The 20,938-nt window shown below is 42.9% G+C and overlaps 1 protein-coding gene across 2 annotated transcripts in view; it reads left to right on the top strand.

The window, feature by feature from the left end:
* The first annotated feature begins 317 nt into the window (after positions 1-317).
* Positions 318-20,938, top strand: part of TMEM179 (transmembrane protein 179) — a 30,810-nt gene continuing 10,189 nt past the window's right edge. The window contains exons 1-4 of one of the 2 annotated variants that reach the window (XM_074908773.1): positions 318-804; positions 4,903-5,040; positions 6,566-6,644; positions 9,472-9,654. In XM_074908773.1, coding sequence (XP_074764874.1) covers positions 503-804; positions 4,903-5,040; positions 6,566-6,644; positions 9,472-9,651 — 699 coding nt within the window. In that variant the 5' untranslated portion in view covers positions 318-502 and the 3' untranslated portion in view covers positions 9,652-9,654. Of the gene's footprint in view, positions 805-4,902; positions 5,041-6,565; positions 6,645-9,471; positions 20,805-20,938 lie in introns of those variants that run through there. The other variant, XM_074908772.1, reaches the window with a different exon arrangement.

Genomic DNA, 20,938 nt, shown 5'->3' with positions numbered 1-20,938 from the left:
AGCCATGAACACGGGTGACATCAGTGTCTTATGTCATTAGGGGGATACCCCATTGAGAGCCAGTGGTACCCAGCCCTGCTGGGGAGGTACGGACTGATTTAACCCCCTGGTCGCAAGGGTGTATCAGCGTCCAGATTTTCCCTAAAACGAGAGATGTGCTGCAACAGCTTTTCCTCTCCATTCCCTTCCACAAGACCTGAAGTCATCAGTGGGGGCAGCTCTGGCTGCGGGAGAAGCAGCAGCTGTGCCCGGAGGAGGCATCGCATTGCATTGCACTGCGCATCCTCCCTCCCCACCCCCTACTGCTGCAGGCTTCCTCCCCTCATCCCCCCATCCTTCCCTGCCTCCTGCCCCGCATCCCTCCCTCCTGCATCCCTTCCTCCTGCATCCTTCCCTCCTGCATCCCTCCCTCTTGCATCCCTCCCTCTTGCATCTCTCCCTCCTGCCTGTCTCCCTCCCTCCCTCCCTCTCTCCCTCCCTCTGCCTGCGCAGAGACACGGACATGGCGCTCAGCAATTTCCTCTTCGCTCAGTGCATCTGCTACTTCTTGGCCTTCCTCTTCAGCTTCATCGTGGTGGTACCGCTCTCCGAGAATGGCAACGACTTCCACGGCCGGTGCCTGCTCTTCACCGAGGGCATGTGGCTCAACGCCAACCTGACAGTGGAGAGGCAGCGCTTCACCGTGCAGGAGTGGGGGCCCGAGGCTGCCTGCCGCTTCAGCATCTTCACCGGGCTCCTCTCCCTGCTGCTGGCCACAGTGCAGGCCTGGAGGACCCTCTTCTTCCTCTGTAAAGGGCACGAGGAGTAAGTATCCCCGGGGAGGGCAGGGGGTGCCCATCCCTCCTGCAGGCTGGGACAAGTGGGAGAAGCCTGGGAGTGAAGCACAGGGCTTTGCACCATCCAGGTCATCCTACTCCCTCGAGGGGTTTGGGGTGAGGCAGTGTATTGCCTGCGTCTGTCTGCACACACATCACGTCCAGCCCCACCTGTGTCCAGGACCCTCTCCAGAGGATGCCCCCCTGCAGGGGTTTGGGGTGGAGGCCAGATTCACCATTACGCACCCACTGCCCTCTGGCAGCCTGGGAACAGCATCTGGCCAGTTCAGCTGTGGTGGGCATGGAGGGTGCTGGGGGCCGTGGGGCGATGCTGGAGGTTGGGGCTCGCAGGTGCCTCCTGACCATGGTACCACTGCATGTCCCTGCAAAGGGGGCGTCTTCCCCAGGTGTACAGCAGGTGTATGAATAATCTTGAAACAACGTGGTTGTGCAAGGGGGAGCAGAATGAAGCAATTGGTGGTCCCCCTCTATTTTTTATCCTGCTTTTGTGGTGGACATGGTGACTATTGCAGGGAATAACTATTGCTTGGTTACAACATGAGAGCAACGCTGAGTGCTCCCTGCAGCAGCTGCAGAGCTGCACTGGCAGCTGGTTACTGAGCTCAGACAAACCAAGGGGCATCAGACACCAGCAGGTAGAGTGAGAGGCTTGGTGGTCCACACAGCAGCCTGGGAGTGCTGCGTTCTCTGCTTGTCTCTCTGGTGGCCTGTTCTGCCACCTTGGATAAAGCCTCCAACACAGATGACCCAGCCTGTGGGTGCTATGGGGCCAGGCCATCCAAACATCCAGCTGCACAGAGGTGGAAAAGCAGGAGCACATGCTGGTGGCTGGCTAGGCTAAAGAAAGACATTTTCCTATGGTCTAGGCACCATGCCAAGGGTAAATGACTCGTGTCCAGGTTTATTTGGACTGGAGGTTTCCTGAGTCAGTGGCTGTTACTCACATCTGGACCTGTACAACACCCTGATGTTGGTAATACTGGGGACTGTGTAGCAGTGTTGCCTCTCTAGCTCTTCCTGACCACTCTTAAGTTGCCTAATACTAAAATAAGCTGTAGGAAATATAGACTAGAAACTTATTTCCATAATAAACCTTACCTTACAAGTTCTAAGTATGACCATGTAATTTTTAATACATTCAAATTGAATTTCCTCAAGTGATCAGATACCTATAGACGATTAGCTGAAACTAGATGCTTTTTTTTTTTTTTTTTTTTTTTCCAGTTTTTCAGTTTAGAACTGGAAGAAACCAGCAGTAAAAAGCTTGTAATAGAAATTTGGATCAGATATTTGGCCTGCTTCCAAATGTGGTTATTTAGTTCAAAACTGTTGGGCAGGCCCTTGAAAATTGTCCCTTTAGGATTTGCTTTCAGGCTCCTTTGGACTGAGCATTAGCAGTTGTATAACACTGTTCATAGTTGTTCCAGGCAAGCAAGGAAGCAGAAGGCTGTGGGGTGGTGGGGAGCAAAGGTGGAGCAAGTTGGCATGATGAGATAACCACAGAGCATCACAGAAGGGTAAGATAAGACGAGAGGGAAGCTGCTTGAAAACAGCAGTTTTCTAGTAAGGAGGAAGGTCTGTCCTGTACCAGATCTGCTGCTGTCTGTCTGAGAAGCAGGGAGGACACATGCTGTTCTGATTTCAGACAGCCATTTGTTAACGCTTCAAATGGGCATGAAAACAGGTCTGTTTAGATGGAGAGATAAATGCGAGCTCCTCACCATGAATGATAATTGCCATTTCTGATTAGAGGCAGTTGATGAGGAACCAGAACGACATCACTGCTGATCCTATAGCAGTCAGGGTTAGCACCCTGTGCATCCTAGCGAGGTGGCCAGTCTTCATGTGCAATGGCTCTGAATGATTGCCAGCAGATAGTTAGGACTGTTAAAAATACTTCTTAAAAGGGTCTCAGCACCCCATGCCTCAGGGACAGACAGACTGAGCTTGAGTTGCCTGCAGGAGTAGGAAAAGCAAATGCTGGCTGCCAGCCATGCTCTGGGCCTGGGACTATTCAGCTCAGCTGAAAGGTAGAGACACAGCTCAGATACTTCACTACTAGGACTGCAAAGCAACTTCTACTTTGAGTGTAAGCATTTATCATTACAAGGCTTCCACTCGATCTGGAACATGTAGCTTGGAATTCTGACATAAGCAAAAAAATAGATGAGGCAGAGAGCCAGATTAACACAGTTCTCGACCAGGATGCCCTGGCCTGAGGAACCTCCAGCACATGGTGATGGTTACTGCTTGCCTGGTGCAAATCAAGTGCAACACTCAGCCCTGCTTTGCCAGTGGGAGGTCCAGTTCTGGACCTTGGCACTTCTGTGCTGCAGGGTAGGAAGCAGAGGGAGGATGAGAGGTCCTGGGCTGGCGATGATGCACTGAATACTCCTGGGAACTGTTCCTTTTCTAGAGATGTTACTAATTCTGGTGTTAACTCTGTTTTAATTCAGTGGACAACTCAAGTCTTTTCTGACTCTTAGGCCAGTGTACCATGCTAAGGTGTACCCAGTGGGTATGGCTTTAGCAACACTGAAATCTAGGCAAGGTGTGAAATCAAGGCAGGGACAGCGAACAGGCAAGACTGGTGTGCTTGTACCAACTTCCTCTGCTGTATGGGTGACCCTGGCATTCTGCAGAGGTGGTCTGATCTAGTCCACCAAGTCCAAAGGGTAGGAGTAGGATTCATCTCAACATTCATCATTCATCAGGTGTCCTGGCATCCAGCTCCCACTAGAGACTGTAAGAGAATTTCTGGAAGGTGATTGATTTCACTTATTTTCTATCAGTGTTGGGATGGGACGACCATCATGTTGGAGACAGCCTAGACAGCCCATCTAAAGCCATGTCAACCCAGAAACAGACATCTGAACCCTACTGGTAACTGTTTACCCATCTCATTTTGAAGAAATCCTACTGAGGTTGCATAGTCTCATCATGTACAGCCTGTATAAATTAGGAGTGACCAGCCAAGAACCTTCTCAGGATTCAAACATTGACTCAAAAAGCCTCTTGGCTTTTCATTTAATAAGCCACTAGGTAAAAGAAATGACTGGGTTTTTTTTGTTCTCTGGGATGAGCAGACTCCATTTATTCTCAGCATAATGAGTGGTACTGGCATTAAATTAATCATATTCATCCTTACCACCTAACCTGAATAGGATGACCTGTCTCCTGGAGTTACCAGTCTTTCTCCAACCTAGAGTAGATGTCCAGTTTTCAAATGATGAGACTTTCCAAGTGCCACCAAGAGCAGTTTCAAGTGGTGAAGTGCTTGACCAGATGAATGAGAAAAGGATTAGAAAATTTTCACTAACTAGAATTAAGGGGGAGAGTTAAGCAATGAGATTGGAAGATGAGTAGACAATTCCTTGGACTTATGGGACTACTTGAAAGTATTTCCCCCCCCTACCACTCCAAACACAGCACGTGCCTAAGGCTGGCCCTGGTTGGGCAGACTTAACAGGGCTGAAGTAAATTGACATTCAGCTGGCAGAAATAACATACTGACACCAAAGCCAGAGAAGTCCCAGGAGAAGCTGGCCTGCTCTGCAAATTGCCCATAAAACTGATATTCGTGTCCTATGATGGCAGTATCTTGTGTTACATTGCTTAAAATGATTATATCTATCAGTACTGTGTTGTTTTATTTTTAGTTTTCTTCTCCTAGGCAGTTTTGTCCCCAATTATCACTTTAGTCATGAAATAATTTTAGCTCCAGTTACTATATAATTTGAGCTAATGACATTTATTTTAACAATGGTGATTTTCATCATTACAGCTAATGAAAGCCATGCTGTGTATGAACAATTGCCACTTAGTATTTATGATTTAAAACCCCATCCTCTTATGGTGGAAAAAAATCAGAAGCACTTGGAAATAAAGATAATATGACTCAAAATCATAATCCATAGTTTTTCTATGTATTAGGTGTTCTTAATTAAAGCAGATGTGTTTCAAATGGAAACTGATATCTTTGTGCCCAGTGTATGCTGCTTAGAGAGACTGCTGATGTTGTGTTTCAGCTGTTTATGAGTTACATTTTTCTTCCTTTTTATTGCAGCTCTTTCTTTTATGCCTTCCTGAATCTGCTGATCAGCGCCTTTGTGGTGTTTATCACATTTATTGCTAGCACTATAGTGAGTGTAGGATTTAACATGTGGTGTGATGCAATTACTGAAAAAGGAAGCATGCCAAATAGGTTAGTATTGAAGAATACGTTTTCTTCCTTTTTTTTTTTTTTTTTTTCTTTCATATATGCACAAATGAACAGTGCTGTTACAAACTGTAGTCATTACATGTAAGGTGTGCAAGAGGGAGAAGGCATGTGTAATGTGGAGATCTAGATTTTTTTCATCTGGAACAAAAAAAGCAAATCAAACTTTTCTTGCATTTAGTTCCCCACAAAGAAAAGTACATCTCCATGGCATTTCATGGTCTCTTTAAGAGTCACAGTCATATGCAAAAGAAATCCATTAGTTTAAAATTTTTCATCTCCAAAGGAGAGCTAGATTGGGACGTGCTGTAAGAATGGGGGGACTGTGGCCTTGTGAGCAGGGCAGGGGACTGGGAGTCAGGGCTCCCGGCTTGCTGTCCTGGCTCTGCCACTGACCTGCTGTGTGACAGCGGGCAAGTCACTCATCCTGCCTGTGCCACAGTGCACCATCATCCAAGGTGCTGTGGACGGCTGAGAGCTGAAGAATGGAAAGTACTTTTTAAGTGCAAAGTAGAGAGGATTGATACTTTTTTACAGTGCACAAAATGTACAGCTCCTAAAATGGTCTACTGTATCCCACGATGCTTATGCTCCTAATAGGAAGCATGCTAAGCTGAGGTAGATTTTTTTCCTATCAAACAAATAACAATGAAGAGAGAGGAAAAGGTGACATTTTATGTCATATGATATTGAATAAACGTACTACTTAAAGCATACATTTCTGTTGCACATTGTCATATGTTGTAAAATGCCATAGTAAATGTTCTGTTTAGGGCTGCAACGATTAATCGAATTATTCGAATATTCGGTTAAAAATTCAATTACAAAAAACGTCTAATCGAATATTCGGATAAGAACCCAAGATGGCCGACAGCACTGAAAAGGAGAGAGAAGAGGCTGCAGAAATCAACCAAGAGATAGAAAGACAACCTCAAAATCCTGGAATTTTTTTCACACCAGTAAAAGTCCAAGTTATTTGTAAAATCTGTAGGCAGCCTCTATGTTACCATCAGAGTATCGTCTCCTTGCTGGAGCATCCGAAACAAAAACACCCACACAATCCCTTCTTCTGAGGCTTTTCCTGATGAAGTCAAAAGGTAATGGAGGCTCGTGCACTTTGTTTCATTGAGGGGTGAAGCAATCAGCCTGGGGTGATGCCAGATGTGTATATGTGGGAGGCTTGAGGGTAGTGGGAGAAGAGGGTTTTAAGTATACTGTTTTCATAATAACTATTACAGTTCCACTTACGAAGATTGGTGTTATTACTTACATAATTATATATATATATATATTTTAAAATAAAGTAATTACATGCCTTTTTTAGCCTAGTTTTAGAGAAGATTGGCAAGCAAGCTGGTTACTGCAATAACTTAAATATCTTTTGATAGAACATGCCATTGTGACTCTCTGAACCACTTTTAAGATGTTGCTTTCTTCCATAATTGGTTTGCCTGTTTGGAATCTCTGAAATAATTTTCTTTTTTCCCCTCCAAATGCCTTCCTTGGGTAGCTGTGAAGAATTACAGGATATAGATCTTGAGCTGAACTTAGAAAACTCTGCTTTCTACGACCAGTTTGCTATTGCACAGGTAGGTCAGACAAGGTCATGGTTTTATTCCAGTTCATTTGCCATTTGCTCATTGATCTGGGATTGCTGGCGCTGAACTACTACTCCTCTGAAATCAGTGGGAATATTTCCACTGACTTCAGTAAGTGGTGAATCAGGATGATAGTGATGGGAACATTTGCATTTTAAATTCAAAATGTATAGTTTTGAATGCAGACTTGTCAAAAACTGACTCTGCCACTGATCTTGTTACTCATGATGGAAAATGTATTGTTCCTCCAAAGGATGAGCTCTGCAAAAGTTGCAACACTCAGGTGTCCTGGAGCTCTTCATTGCTGTTCAGAATAATGCCTGACCTGCACCAGATCATGGGCCTATTAGCTTTGCCTTCCATGAATTTGTCTGAGATCGCCTGAGCTATATAAATATCAGACCACTAAAAATAAATAAAGACTACTGTCATTTAGATAGGGCTGTTTTCTGATGGATTTTTGAGAATCTGACCTCTAAGGCTGTCAGACCTTTCTATTGAATGTGTTAGCTCTAAGTCAACAATCAAAGTCTGTGAACACTGGAACTTGAGAACTGTGCAATTGAGCACATACTAGTTCTGCAAGGAGTACAGCCCCATCCATGGTGGGTTGCACCCATACACATGCTTCTTATGTTGTCCAGCATGGGAAGAGGCATTAGCTTGCCTGGGGCACTCCTTGAAGGTAACCCTGCCTCTTGGACACAAGCTAGTTTTGTGTCTTCATTGCCAGCACTGTCATCTAGACACCCAACTCAGACATAGGACAGTAGGACAGAAATATGCCATAGAAGCGATTCCTTTATCTGCTAGTCCAAGGCCAAGCTGTATTTTGTAGCAGATTTTGCCTTTAGCTCCTAATTTGCCAGGTAGTGGTAGGGTAGCAGAAGTAAACCTGTTATCAGTCTATAGCTTTATGTTCATGGGAACTAAATGTCCATGTCCACCCTGTGATCTCAGGGTGGACAGTTGGCAATCTATGTGCAAGAGAAGACATTTCTCTAACAGGGAGCCATGCCTAAATGTCCAGATCCATGCACACAGCACTTCAGTTGCAGGAGGGTTAACACATCACAGTGTAGATGGATCAGCTCAAGCTGTTGGATGAGGCTCCCCAAACCAATCCATGTCCCTCCAGACATCCTTGAGTTAGCCTACAAAGTCCAGGCGCTAAGCTCTGCATCCAAGTATAAAGAGTCTGGCAGCATAACAGCTCCAGGGAAACACCGTTTGGCTTCAAAAGCTGGACGTGGTAGTGTCAAAGTGAATCCTGGTTGTGACTGTTTGAAGAAAGGACCAAGCAGGGAACACGATCCTACATTATTATCTTCTGATATCCAGGGTGTGGTAAGCAGAGATAGATGAAGGTACAAGGATCAATCTGTCTATGAAGGGCAGATAAGTTTCTGTGAAACAGTATAAAGAAAACCCCAAGAATATATTAGACTTACTGGCTAAAGCAAACATTTCCTTATAAGTCAAATAATTTCCTACAGTAGGCTTTACTTAGAAGCAGTCTCTGTCCCTGTCTCTGTCTGCTTTTCTCCATTCAGATCCTTCCAACACATCAGGATGGCGCTGGGAGTTTCACTGAATTAGGCTAAGTCCAAGTAGATTCTTTCATATCAAATATGCTGAGAAGACCACAGCAGTAGCAGATATCTGAATGCCTTTAAGATAATTATTTCATTAATGCAGTGGTGCTTAAGAAATGAATGCAAAACTTCCAGTTCTCTAGATATAGTCCTATAAAGCCAAATTAATTTCTCCTTATTTTCAAGGTTTGTAGAATAACTCAAAAATATTTTTTACTGGTGAACCGAGATAATTCTAAGTATGGGCAGAAATACTTAAGAGAATTTCCAAAGTGCATAAGATATTTATGAACATAAGCTCCCTTTAAAAAATAGTGGCCCATGCTTATCTAAATTGGCTATTAGAGTACACAGCTGTACTACTGTCTGGAAATGTTTAAGTTGTATTTTTTTAATTAAAAATTCAGTATGTCAAAACTGAAATACAGGGTTTCAATTAATGTTTCTTTGCTAAAGGCATCATAGAATTAAAACGGAATTTCTTCCAGAAAGCCTTACTACAAATGAGCCTCCAATGAGGCAGGGAGGCCAACATTCAAGTACCTGAACCAATCAAAGTGTAATTATTTATACAAAGTTAAGCAACAGAGACTAAGTTAGCGATGGGACTTATTGCAGATCTGAGGCTTTAAGCCCAGGCCTCTCATGCCAGGTATAAATAAGCCATCAAGCACTTGGATGCATTGTGGTGGGTTTCTCTTGCCCTCTGGATTCATGCTAATGTGAACCAGTTACCCCAGAAAGTGAAAGTTCAATTGATAAGATTTTCTCAACAATATTTTGAATAGAAATACCTTAAAATTAACACTTCTGAAGGGGTAGTGGAAGGCCTGAAGGACTTCGGAAGAAAGTTTTGGAAAATGTCATAAAACATATTGCAATTCTGGAGTATCAAAAATGAAATAATCCCAAGAATTTGGGGCTGGCCAGAATGTCAGAAATGTGAAGTTCAATGGATGCACCTGAATTATACATATTTCCTTTTAAAATTATAGATTTAGTACTTTTTTGCTTCGTTTTTTTCTAGTACATAAAGAGTCTTTCCTTTTAAGCTAGGAATAACTTGAGAGAGCTGAGGAACAGTGGGGCCAGGACCTCACTGCGTGTAACTTATCATGAGTCCATGGGTTTTGGTCCAGCTAAGATTTCAGTATTCACCTGGACAGCTGACTTTGTTTTTACAATACAGTACTGATCTCTTTATCATTTATTTTCTTCTCTAGTTTGGTCTCTGGGCTGCCTGGCTGACTTGGCTGGGAATTACCATTCTGGCTTTCCTGAAGGTTTATCACAACTACAGACAGGAGGACCTGCTAGATAGCCTGATCCATGAGAAGGAGCTGTTGCTAGGAAGATCTGCTTCACGAACCTCTTTGCAAGATGAGAAAAGTGGCATGATCTAAAGTGTAAGCAAATTTCCGGGGCAGGATCTAGGTTTTATTATTCAATAGTGTGAGCTGAAGTTGAGTCAGGGTATCGAGTGTGTGAGATCTTTTCTTTGCTGAAAAGAGATGTACTTGTGAATCACCCACCTCCTCCATGAGAAATTGTTGGCCGAAATACTTACAATTAGGATACAGAGAATGAACAGTCCCATGTGCCATTGGCACAGCAAACTTTCTGTCCTGCACAGGTGCAATCTGTAACCCACTCTTACTAGCAGAGCTCCTATGTGCTATCACTGGTTTTTGAGGCTGGGGACAGTTTTGAGGACTGAGCTGGCACGACCAGGCTACAGAGTCCAGGCTATTTCTTCAAAATATTCTGCAACAGCAGTTGTAACTGGTGCTGCGTCCAGTCCCTCTTCTCTCCCTCTCCTACCTTTTGCCAGTAAAGCTGCCCCTATTCTCACTTTATTCTGGGTAATTGCAGCTTCATTGCAGCTTTGTCTCTGCTTTTGCTATGTATGGACACAGTCATGACAAGCTTGTTGCTCCTGCTCTGATTTTGAGTTCATTTAGAACAGAGACCTGTGTTCCAGAATTGATATTTAATATTGGACAGTGTTAATGAATTTCATGAAACCACTGTATTATTACAGTATCTGTCAAAAACTGTGTATCATTTGGAAGGATGGTGGAGAATTTTTGTGGTTTTGTTTCTTCTTAGATTTTGGCATGACCAACCTTTATTATGACTCCTGAAGTGTAGTGTAGCTAGCAATTGCTGAAGCTTGCTTACTAAGAAATTAGGCTGAATAGATAGTATTAATGCTTGTGCATTTATAAATGTAACTTGGTCCCTAACATTGTATATTATTCAGTTTTGAGTATTAGAATTTACTTGTGATATTTATTTCATATAGGGTATGCAAAATTACTGCAAACATTTGCATTGTAGATACCTCTATATATCTATAAACATAGCAAAGAGGTCGAACAGCTCAGTTATTTTATAGGTAGTTCAGTGTTGAATCTGTCTGTTCTCCCCACTCACAGGCTGGAGTTCCAGGGCTGATGAATTTTACTGTGAAAGGGAGAAGAACTGTTAATTACACAAAGTTCACTAGTGGCTTCATTGTTGCTTTCAGTTTTGCTTGGCCAGTGCTTTAACAAATAAGGTGGATGGTTGAGATGAGAAGTAGATCTGTTAATTAAGAAGAGTCACTCAGATGAGTGTGGGATTTGCGTGGCAGAGAAGTAAAGTTATACTAAAATTTGGTAGTTTTTCCTGGGTACACATTACACAGAAGATCCTGATTCAGCAGAAAACTTAAGCAAGCCGTTAAGTTTAGTCTGAAGAAGATTTTTTAGGAGTACGCTGACACTGTCTGTGGCAGCCGTGTTTGAGTTGAGACTGAATTTACTGCAACACGAGTGCAAGCTGTGCACAACTATATTGCCTAGTAAATGGGAAGGAGGGGAGGAAGATAGCAGGCTTCTATCCCATCAGAACTCAAGCCTGAGGCTACCACAAACCAGACAGATTTACTGTTGCGTTCTGGGGGCTGTCTGATGCTTAAAGTTAAGTACTGGCTTAAGCGTTTGGTTGAAACAGAATTTGAAGTTATAACAAATCCCTGAATTGGTAAGCATTTTAGGGCAGAAAGTCTAACATTACGTTTAAAGTCCAAATTGTTCTCACAGGTTTAGGGAAAAAAACCCTCCGTGGGTTGTAAGCAATGAGCAGCCCTTTGAACACTGCCTATAGCCCCAGCTGTATGTAGAGAGATCTTGTTTTTTAGCATGATTTCTGCACACAAGGGAATGCAATTCCTTTGAAAGTTCTGCAGTGGTGGCTTTTTTGGAGCTGTGAATTGACATCAGAGAAGAAGCTTTTGAAGAGGGAACCAGAGATGAAGTTAGTTAATATCAATTGACTATTCAGAGATCAAGACTGTTGAAGTGCCTTTTTTTATTCAGTTGATCTAATAAGAGAGACACACTTGCAGGTACCTAAGCCCTTTGCCAGGGCATGACATTCCCCTTCATACCCTGAAGAAGAGCTTGGGTCCTGAAAGTTAGCCTGTTTCCCATGTTCCCCAGTTGCTTCAACTGTAAAAGACACTACTTTTCCTTCTACTCTCACTTTGAATTTAAGATAAGGTGTGATGTCTTTTCCCACAAATTACTTCAGTGTATGTCTTACTCTTCATTTGGAACCATGATACTGCTTTGTATATTTTATGTATTTGCCAAATCAGGATTAGGCTAAAGTAACTTTTGGGTTGGGACCACTATTGCCGGGTTTGTCTGGGGGTTTGAAGAACCAGGAGGCAGAAGATAACAAGTGTCTCCATCCTCATTCATTCAGTGCCTATGAATGCAAACATCTTGGCTGTTGGGGTTGGTGTGTAAACCAACTGGTCTCTTTCCACCAGCTCCCCTCACTTGGCCAGGTGGGGTGGGGCTGGCCCCCAGACTGCAAGCATCAGTGTTGCTTAAAGGCAAAGCTAGTTTTGAAGGAAGCCCCTGGGCAGCTGAGAAGGCAGAGCATGTAGTGAGAAGCTCTCTGGATGACTTGAGGGGAGGAACGGTATTGTGCAATGCCCAGCAATATTGGACCTGCTTGAGATTTTATGTTTGCATTTAGCTTTGAGCACCATCTTCTCCTAAAGCTTGGACACTTAGGCCAACTTGGTGATGCCAGGTTGAAAATGTGTTAGAACAGCAGTATTATTTATATACACATACCTACCTACCTATGCTCTCTTTCACACACCTGTCTCTTTTGTACATTTTTGACCTCTGCTTTTAGTCATCCATTGCCAACCAGCACAGAGCATGGCTGCAGGAGGAATTTCTCTGACTCTAATGTTGCGTTTCTGTAATATTTCAATGCCTTCTTTAATTTTCCATCTCCAAAAGCAGGCCTCTGAGAACACTCTAGCAAGAGGTGTATTCAAAGAACTAGAACCCCCTGTGGTATTTATACTTGTATTCATTTACTGTCACATGGTGGAAGGGGAAAAAGCTTTGTGGCCTTTGCCCATGCAGCCCCTGCTGCTGCTGACCATTGAAAAGCTGTGAGCCATTCTGGTGGAGAATGTGGGATGCGGTTGTTTAGTCACTATGTTCCCTGCGATGCTATAACCATAGTCAAAAGGTCTTTGTTTTGGCCTGTGAAAATTGCTCATAATGGCAAGGAGAGCCTTACTTGGTCAAATGCAAGTGGATGCTACTTTCTGAGGCACCAAGGTGTTGCCACACAATTATTCTTTTATACCAAATATATTCCTGATGTCCTGGCTACCATTTGTGGTTAACTTCCCTATCACTTTCCTGCCAGCAGTCCACATTGGGTTAGAAAAATCTGAGCTAACAAGTGTCACATGAGCTTTTTGGATCAATGTTGTTTATTATTATTTTTAAAATAGAGGAACAATTGGGGAATAGAATTTCCTCATGAGGGCGCAAATGCTCCTAACTTTTTATCCTACTAATACATGAGGCACCTTTCAGCTGTGAATTCAATAGGAATTGCAAAACTAAGAGCATGATGATTTACTTTAAAAACTGAAGGACTGGTTGTTATAATGACCAGTGATGGACACTTGAGTATACAGACTTTGTCATGAAAGTATTCCATGTCAGGGGGGTGGTATATGTGTGTATGTACAATGTACACAGATATATGCCAGAAATAACTCTGTTGCACTTCTGTAATATGGATATAAGCTCTTCTCTAACAGGCAGCTTAGATCAGAGTAGTTGTTAGGTTGCCTTATCTTTATATGCTGCCTTTTTCTTACTCAGTACTAGGATCTGTGCAATGATACATAGTCTATGATACCCAGAGGTGGATGTGGATGTGATGTGAGTGGAGTAGGAAAGCATTGGCCAGTGCACAACCTCCCAAGGACTGAGATGGGTTTCTAACGTAGGTTTGCAGATGTTTTAACTCCTACCCTATCTCTGGGTAATGTCCTGATGTTATCCTGTAGTAGTCCTATTAGGGATAGAGTCACATTTTCCTTCAAGGTCTTCCCTCACCAACATGAAACACTGTCAATTTAACCCATGTATTATCCAGGATGGAAGCAGAGCTGCAAGGAACAAGAGCACACACTTTACAGTTATGTTGCATAAGCGAGGGGTACTTGTCCCCCAATTCAGGAATTCTGCACCATGGACTCCTAAATGGCCAAGGACACTGTCATGAACATGGTCCTGTTATTAATTAATTTAAAATACAGACCAACAGGTGACAAACAGAACATATTTTGATTTGGTTGTCAAACCATACTCTTCTGCAACACAGTACAATATTCCGGCTCAAAACAGCCAGCATGACTTTTTGTAAACAGTCATTTAATTGCTTTTAGAAAAAATAAGGTGACAAAGGGGAAAAAAGATGAATTTATAACAGAGTTATATAGTAGTGGGAGAATGGAGGTGGGAGTAGATGGGAGAATTAATCTGAAAGCTTATTTATTGTCTTAACTGTTGAAAAAACTCAGGCAAATCTTTGGTGTAGCAAGTTTTTGTAGTTCCTGAGGGACAGAAAAGCTAAGCTGATTCATGGTGTCTGAGAATCTAACCAATCTAAACCACTGTATTTCAAGTAACCTGAAAACTCATCTTAAGAAAACAAATGTACTTGCTCTATTTCTTCCGAATCGCCAATGTAAACAGGGGGTTAGAATTCCCTAGTTTGTGTTATTCTCTGAAATGGAAGGCTAGACTGGATAAACTGATTCGTGGTTTGAGGGTTTGGGGTTTCTTGGTGCAATGACTGTTGCATGTGAAGTGCATGACTGGTTGGGAGAGGACACTCAGGATTCTCCTGGACACCTGAAGGCTCTCATCAGTGAGATATGAAGCCATGCTTCACCTTCATTTGTCCTCCAGAATCTTTCAGTCTTTGTTGCATATTGGTCCTATCTCAATTGTTAGCACTTCATGCAGCTTAGCCTTAGGTTGATGGTTGGAGACCATCACCTGAGAAATGGGGGATGTGCATAGGAGTCTCTTCAGGCTGATCTGGGTGCAGAGCGTGGGGTCCCCTTCCTAGGGAAGGGTGAGCTACAGGCCATTGTACAGGATTTAAGTGGGAAACAGGGTTTCTGCACAACCTCAAATCACACATTGATCTACGTGGTAGGTCTCCGAAAATGCAATATCAAATGTACAAATTCAGAATGGATGCCAGCTTCAAAATACTCTGTGCAAGAAAGTACATACAAACTTGGTGCTTGGGTGGATGTGGCTTTTATCATCTCCCTTCTCCAAAGCCCCCACCTCAAACATACTGCATGTAAATTATCTTTTGCTAATTAAATGGTAAATTTAACAAAAATCCAGACAGTTATTTATACCGGCAAGACTTACACTATATTGTGAGAAACCAATCTGGATTTTGACAAAACTTTTGTCCATTCTTCTAAATCAAATGGCCTGGGTGTGAACATCCTTCAGCTAATGGGAATCCTGTCTGTATCCAGGTCCTAAATTTGTGCCTCAGAGTGTTTCCTTTGCTGATGGAAAGAGCCCATTTTTATCTCATTGGAATGTTTGATTTGGAGATCACAAATGTCCTTTCCTTATGCTTAGGCAATCTGGGAAGAGAGGCAGGTTTTGCCTGTCTTGTTTCCACACCTGCATGCAGTCAGAAAATGCTCATATAACTTCATGAGCACTGAAATTGTTTTAAAATTATTTCTGTCCATGGTCCGAATGCCTTGAAGTGCATGTTTCTATTTTTGTCCTCCATAAGAAAGAGGAAAACTAATCTGAGCTGTGTCTTTCCATTTGGTTGTTGAGAAGAGTATTTGCATAGCAGTGCTTTCTCTTTAGTTTCTTTTGCCCATGCCAAAGAGTGTAACTAAACTGCTATTGCAAACATAGATTAACGTGAATGTATTCACCTGAGTGCTTAAACTTTTCTACCTCTCATAGCTACTATAACTGCTTGAACTGTTATTGCACACAGTAGTCAAAAGAACTGAATCCATGTGAGAGTCTAAATCCTGTTTTCATAGATAGCTAAAGGATTTAGGATTTAATGCTTATTAGCTTCCTGTCAGATCCTCATTCCTAAAAAGTGGTCATAGGCACCCAAGGGCTGTGTGAATAGCCCTTTTGATTGGACAAATAATGATTTGTTTGTTTGTTTGTTTTTTGATGTTTTTTATCTCACCAAAACAAAAAGCCAGCAACTGTGATTTGTTAGACATGGAAGCTTATACGTTACCTGAAAAGCTGCATTTCATAGGGGTGGCAGAAAGTGATGAGCTACTTGTTAAAATGCTTGTACTGGTCCTTCCCCAGCCCTCCCCACTGGCAGGTAACTGCAAGGCAGAGGTTTAATTTTCCCCTTTGTCTTGGGACACAAGCCTCCATCTACATGGCAAAAACTATTTCCATGGTGTTATCCTGGCTCCCCCTCAAATCCTCCTGTTGGAGCTCTTCTACTTGACTTGAAATTCCTAAATAACAATGTTTTAGCCTGGTGGTTCTGGTGTTTATCAAGGAGATAAAGTACCTGGCAGCAAGAGCTGCTCACTGAAATAACTTGAATTATTTGTATATGGTGGAAACCCAAATTGCAAAGTTTTTGTTCCTCCTTCCCACTTGACTATGTTGAAAAGTGAGGGTTGAGACAACCTGCCAGGAGGTGGGAATGAAGATTCATGGTTACTGTGACATCTTGGGTGAGTTCTCACACAAGTGAGTAAATGGTCCTGTGACAAAACTACTCTTTATCTCTCCTTACTTTCCCCTCATTTCCCCCTGGATCTGGGCAAGTTTGATTCCAGTTTTAGATTTTAAGGCAGGGAAATGTTTGAAAATCGTCTGTCATGGTATCCCACATAACACAGTCCAGAGCTTTTCACCTCCTCACTCCTGCAGCAGAGGAAATTATTTTTCCCTGTTAACACTGTGAAGTCCATTAGTTTGTGTCTGAAATACAGCACATCTTCCTGCAGCACACTGGATCTTGATTGCATCAGTTAACCCATTCTGCTTTCTAGGCTGCTGCAGCAGTTTTAACTGTCATGGTTACAACAATGTTCAACATTTGACTTCAAAAGGTGCTAACGGTCTCCTTATTAAATCACAGCCTTCTGGAGTTGCAAGCAGTCCTTTTGCTAAATGATGCCAAGAAGCTCTGTGCTGATCATTCCAGGGGGAGGACCATTGCATTGGCACCCACAGCCAGTGCAGACCAATGGTATCAGGGCAGTTCTGGTCAAATACTCTCTGAATAAAACTATTACTGTTTTTCAGCCCAGGCTACACAATTGAGAAATCAATATACGGTACACTTCTAAGATGTTTTTGAAGGTTTATAAATAAAACAACAACAAAAAAGCCCAGCAGTTCCACTGATACCTTCCCCTGGATCCTTTCATCTCCAAAAACATTCCTGCAAACTTCACAGAGGGTTTTATTGACATCAAGCTGATCTAATTTCTCGCATCTTTTCCTACTGGGGACAAGGACTACTGAGGGGGACAGGAGAGTGCCATAAATCAGAACAGAAATAGATAGTGAGGAAAAGTGTTAGTGTGTTTCTTATGAGGGATTTTTGGCTTTCGGGCTGCAATGTGAGGGATCCAGCATGGCAGTGCTTGTGCTGGCAGCGCTGACACCAGTTTCAGCCTTTGCTTGGCCTGCTCAGCTGCTGCTGGCTCATGTGGCTTCACAAACTGCAGAACATCTCTTTGAAGCATGTGTTGGCCTGAACTCAGCTTCTGGAGAGAGCCACCTGTCAGCTGTGCAGATATCTAGTGTAAAGGTGCTGGCATTGTCAGCGGGTTTGGAGGGGCTGCTTTGGAAACCTCTTCTTTCCGTACTGGCAGATCGTGATACCCTACAGCTGGCCCTTCGCCCTGTGCATCTCGAGGCTTGTGTGGGGAAGGAAAGACTTTTCCCAAATCTCTGTAGACTTGCCATTTTTGAAAGTAGCTCATTAACACCCGTAGTTTTAAAAAGTTTGGGTACAACCTCCAAAGATCTGAAGGAGATCTTGCTTATAGGTCACTGAAGAGCCTGAAAACATTTAAGCCTCTCTGAAATGTATGCCCTGTGACTTATGTATTCAAGAGCTACTGTCTCTTCTTATAGCCACATGGGAAAAGGTCCCCATGTAATGGGTATTTGGGAACAAAAACTGAACGCTTTTTCATAATTTGTTTAACTGTTGAAAGCAGTAGAGGGGCAGATCCTTTGCTGGTGCATATAGCTTAGCTTTGTGAGCTGTTCTGGAGCTACGCCAGTCCACACAAGCTGAGGGTAGAACCTGGTCTGTTTTCAATATTATCTCTCTTGATTTGTATGGTCTTTTGCAGTGTAATGACTGCTGATTTGTAGCTTTAATTGCATGCATTTGACAGAAACAGAATTGGAGGGAGGTTTATTATTGTTTTGATACAGTCTCAAGAGGGAAGCTTTTTACTAGCATTTTAATACAGCCCTTTGTAAACAGCCAGCAAATAAATATTCTAAGTCCAATCCTTCTGCTAATGGAGTCACCAATGAAGTTGCCTTTGGCTTTAGTAGGAGCTGGACTGGGTTCAGTATAAGTGGTACACTCTAGTGTTACTGATAATGAGTTAACGTGTTTTATATATTGATGCTTTTTGCTGGACAGTGCATTGGCTTTTTATGATTTGGTGATATATACAAATAAATAATTTGAAAAGTCAACATTTCTGTGCCTGTTTTTTGAAGGCAAATTTACATTGTTACAATGTAAGATAAAAAATTGTTCTCAAAGCCAGTGGTAGTGTTTTAGTTTGTGTACTCATTCTGCAGCATCTCCATGCCACAGCTTGTACAGTCAAGTATATGGCCAAACATCCTAAAATGCCTGAGCCCTTTTGGTACCATCTTCCAGCAGTGAATCCCAATGCCACAGCAGGCAAGGAGAAGATGCTCCCATGTCAGCATACAGCTGAAAGGCAGCTTGATACCAAATGTAAAGGACGACTACAGACTGCATGGGCAGGTTCATTTTCTAAACGCCAGATGGTTAATTTCCTTCATGTAGCATCAGCCTTTCTCTTCAGAGGTGGGCCTAAAGGTTCCCAACAGCTATCCTGGAGCAAAGAATTAATAACAAACAAGTCCATGCTATTATCTTAAAGTTTCATGAATTATTCCTTGAGGGCAGCTGGTAATACCCTTTTTCTAGTCACATGCTGCCAGCCCTTCTGCTTGCTTCAAAGTAGCAAAAGGCAGAAGTGACAATTAAAATTGCTGCTATGGGCTTCTCCTGCTCCATTAACTTGTTTGCAGACTAGTGGGGTTGGAGAGATGAAGGGAGGGAGTGGGACTAGAAGCAGTCTTTGGGGCTGCCTTTTACCAGCACTAATGCTGAATGCATTAAAAGGTTAATGTAAAAAAAATCCATTGTCATCTCACTGTGTCTTTTTCTATCTCCTCTAATCATATGGGTATAGATACGCCTGCTAGTGCAATCAGGTGCTGCTGATGTGGTGAGCCTGCATGAAGAGGGTTTTGGCAGCTGCCATCCGTTCATCCTGCAGGAATGTACCGAACACTTTCAACAAAACACTTACCCCATACTGTTGTGGTCTGCTGATTTCTGTTGTGGATTAATTTCATATTCATTGTATAAGGGATATGAGGCATAACTTCTACCCTTAGGCCCTGTCACTAGCCCATTTTCATGCACAGACTTCCTTTGACTCCTGCCGTCCTAGACATTGCTCCTGGGAAGCTCACCTATTCGCTGTCTGTGTCAAAATCTGCTGCAAGCGTCCTGTCCTCCACCATTCCTTCTTTCAGCCCTAAAACCTAAAACATAAAATCTAAAACATGACAATTTCCAAGCTGGATTAAATAATTGCTCAGAGCTGGTTGGCTGCAGGATTCTTGACTTAAAAGTGATTCACCACACTGGCACCAGCATGAATTCAGGTGAGCATCTCGACCATTTGTAATAAATGATGTACTCCCTCTCCTTTTTTGCCTCTTTATGGGCAATTCTCAGGAGTTATACTGAAGGGAAATATTACCCAGCATGGCCAGCAAAGGAATTACTACCCAACATGGCTGCTTTTGTGTAACTTTAGAGCTCCTATTAGCTCTTCTGAACTCACAAAAGTGTTACATCTAGAAAAGCAGCATTGAACAAGAATAAAGAGAAATACCATCTGGCTCACAGCAGTGAGGATAGATGCATGAAGGATAAAGAACAGAAAGAAGGGGCAGAGTGGGAAAAGGGTGTGTGTGTCTGTGTGTGAGCAGGATGGATGTATGGGAAAAGAGATTCAGTGTGAGAAGGAAATAAAACAGGTAATTTGACAGTGAAGCTGTGAAGCAGTAAATAAATGCAGGCCCAAGAGCTAGGATTTTTTCCTCCTGTTCCCAGCCATATTATTGACCCATTTCATTCACACACACAAATGCATTGGGTTTCTCAGTTTCAGTTTCTTCACCTGCAAAATGCCACCACTCTCCCAGGAAGGGGGTTTAGCTTTTATTTATTTCAAGCTTTCCGGCTTTGTAAGGAATTTACTTTGGCTTTCTGCAGCCTGACACATATCTGACTAACTGCAGTAAACAATCCTGATCCGGGAAGCATTGCAAGGCCATTGTGAGACCTCAACAGACAACATTGCTGCCTTTGACCATGTCCAAAACTGTTCCAACCAGAGCCTAGGCAGAAGCCAAAGATAGCCGTTCCTCTGCTTTATTTCCCTGACAGCCCAGATACGACAGTCATTCTCACCTACACCGATAAAGTTGGGGCCCAGCAAGGAGAACATGGCCATTTTCTGTTTAAAGCAGACCTGGTGGAAAGGTGGCCCCATGCCCATCTCCTAGGGAGCTGTGCAGGGAGGTGAGCACACATGTACTTCACACTGCCTCCACATTTTCCCTCACAGTCCTAAGAGGAGTTCCTGTTTTACCTTTACCCTTTGGCTTGTTTTAAAGTTACTGAAACTATAGTGGAAGGGTTCACTCTACCACTCTTGCTCTTGAGCTTGCTCGGTTGTTGCCAGGTCAGGCTTTGCTTTTGTGTTGCAATGTGTCGTGACTTGCAGTGAGGGAACTGTCCCTTCAGAAAAGGCTCCTGTTTTGAAGGGATTAGTTGCTATGTGCTGTGAGGACATGTCAACCTAGAGCCAAAAAAGGAATGCCACTGATTTGCCAAAGAGTTTCAACATGAACATTAAAAAGATCATGAACATTAAAAAGGTCATAAACGTTAAAAAATGCAAACATAAGTTGCAATGACCTCCTTGCCCCATGCAGATACCAATCCAAACATTTTCAT

The sequence above is a fragment of the Athene noctua genome, chromosome 6 (assembly GCF_965140245.1).
Source record: "Athene noctua chromosome 6, bAthNoc1.hap1.1, whole genome shotgun sequence".
In the NCBI taxonomy this organism is placed as follows: domain Eukaryota; kingdom Metazoa; phylum Chordata; class Aves; order Strigiformes; family Strigidae; genus Athene; species Athene noctua.
The sequence above is the reverse complement of the archived record's forward strand: the minus strand, read 5'-3'. Positions and strand labels throughout refer to the sequence as shown.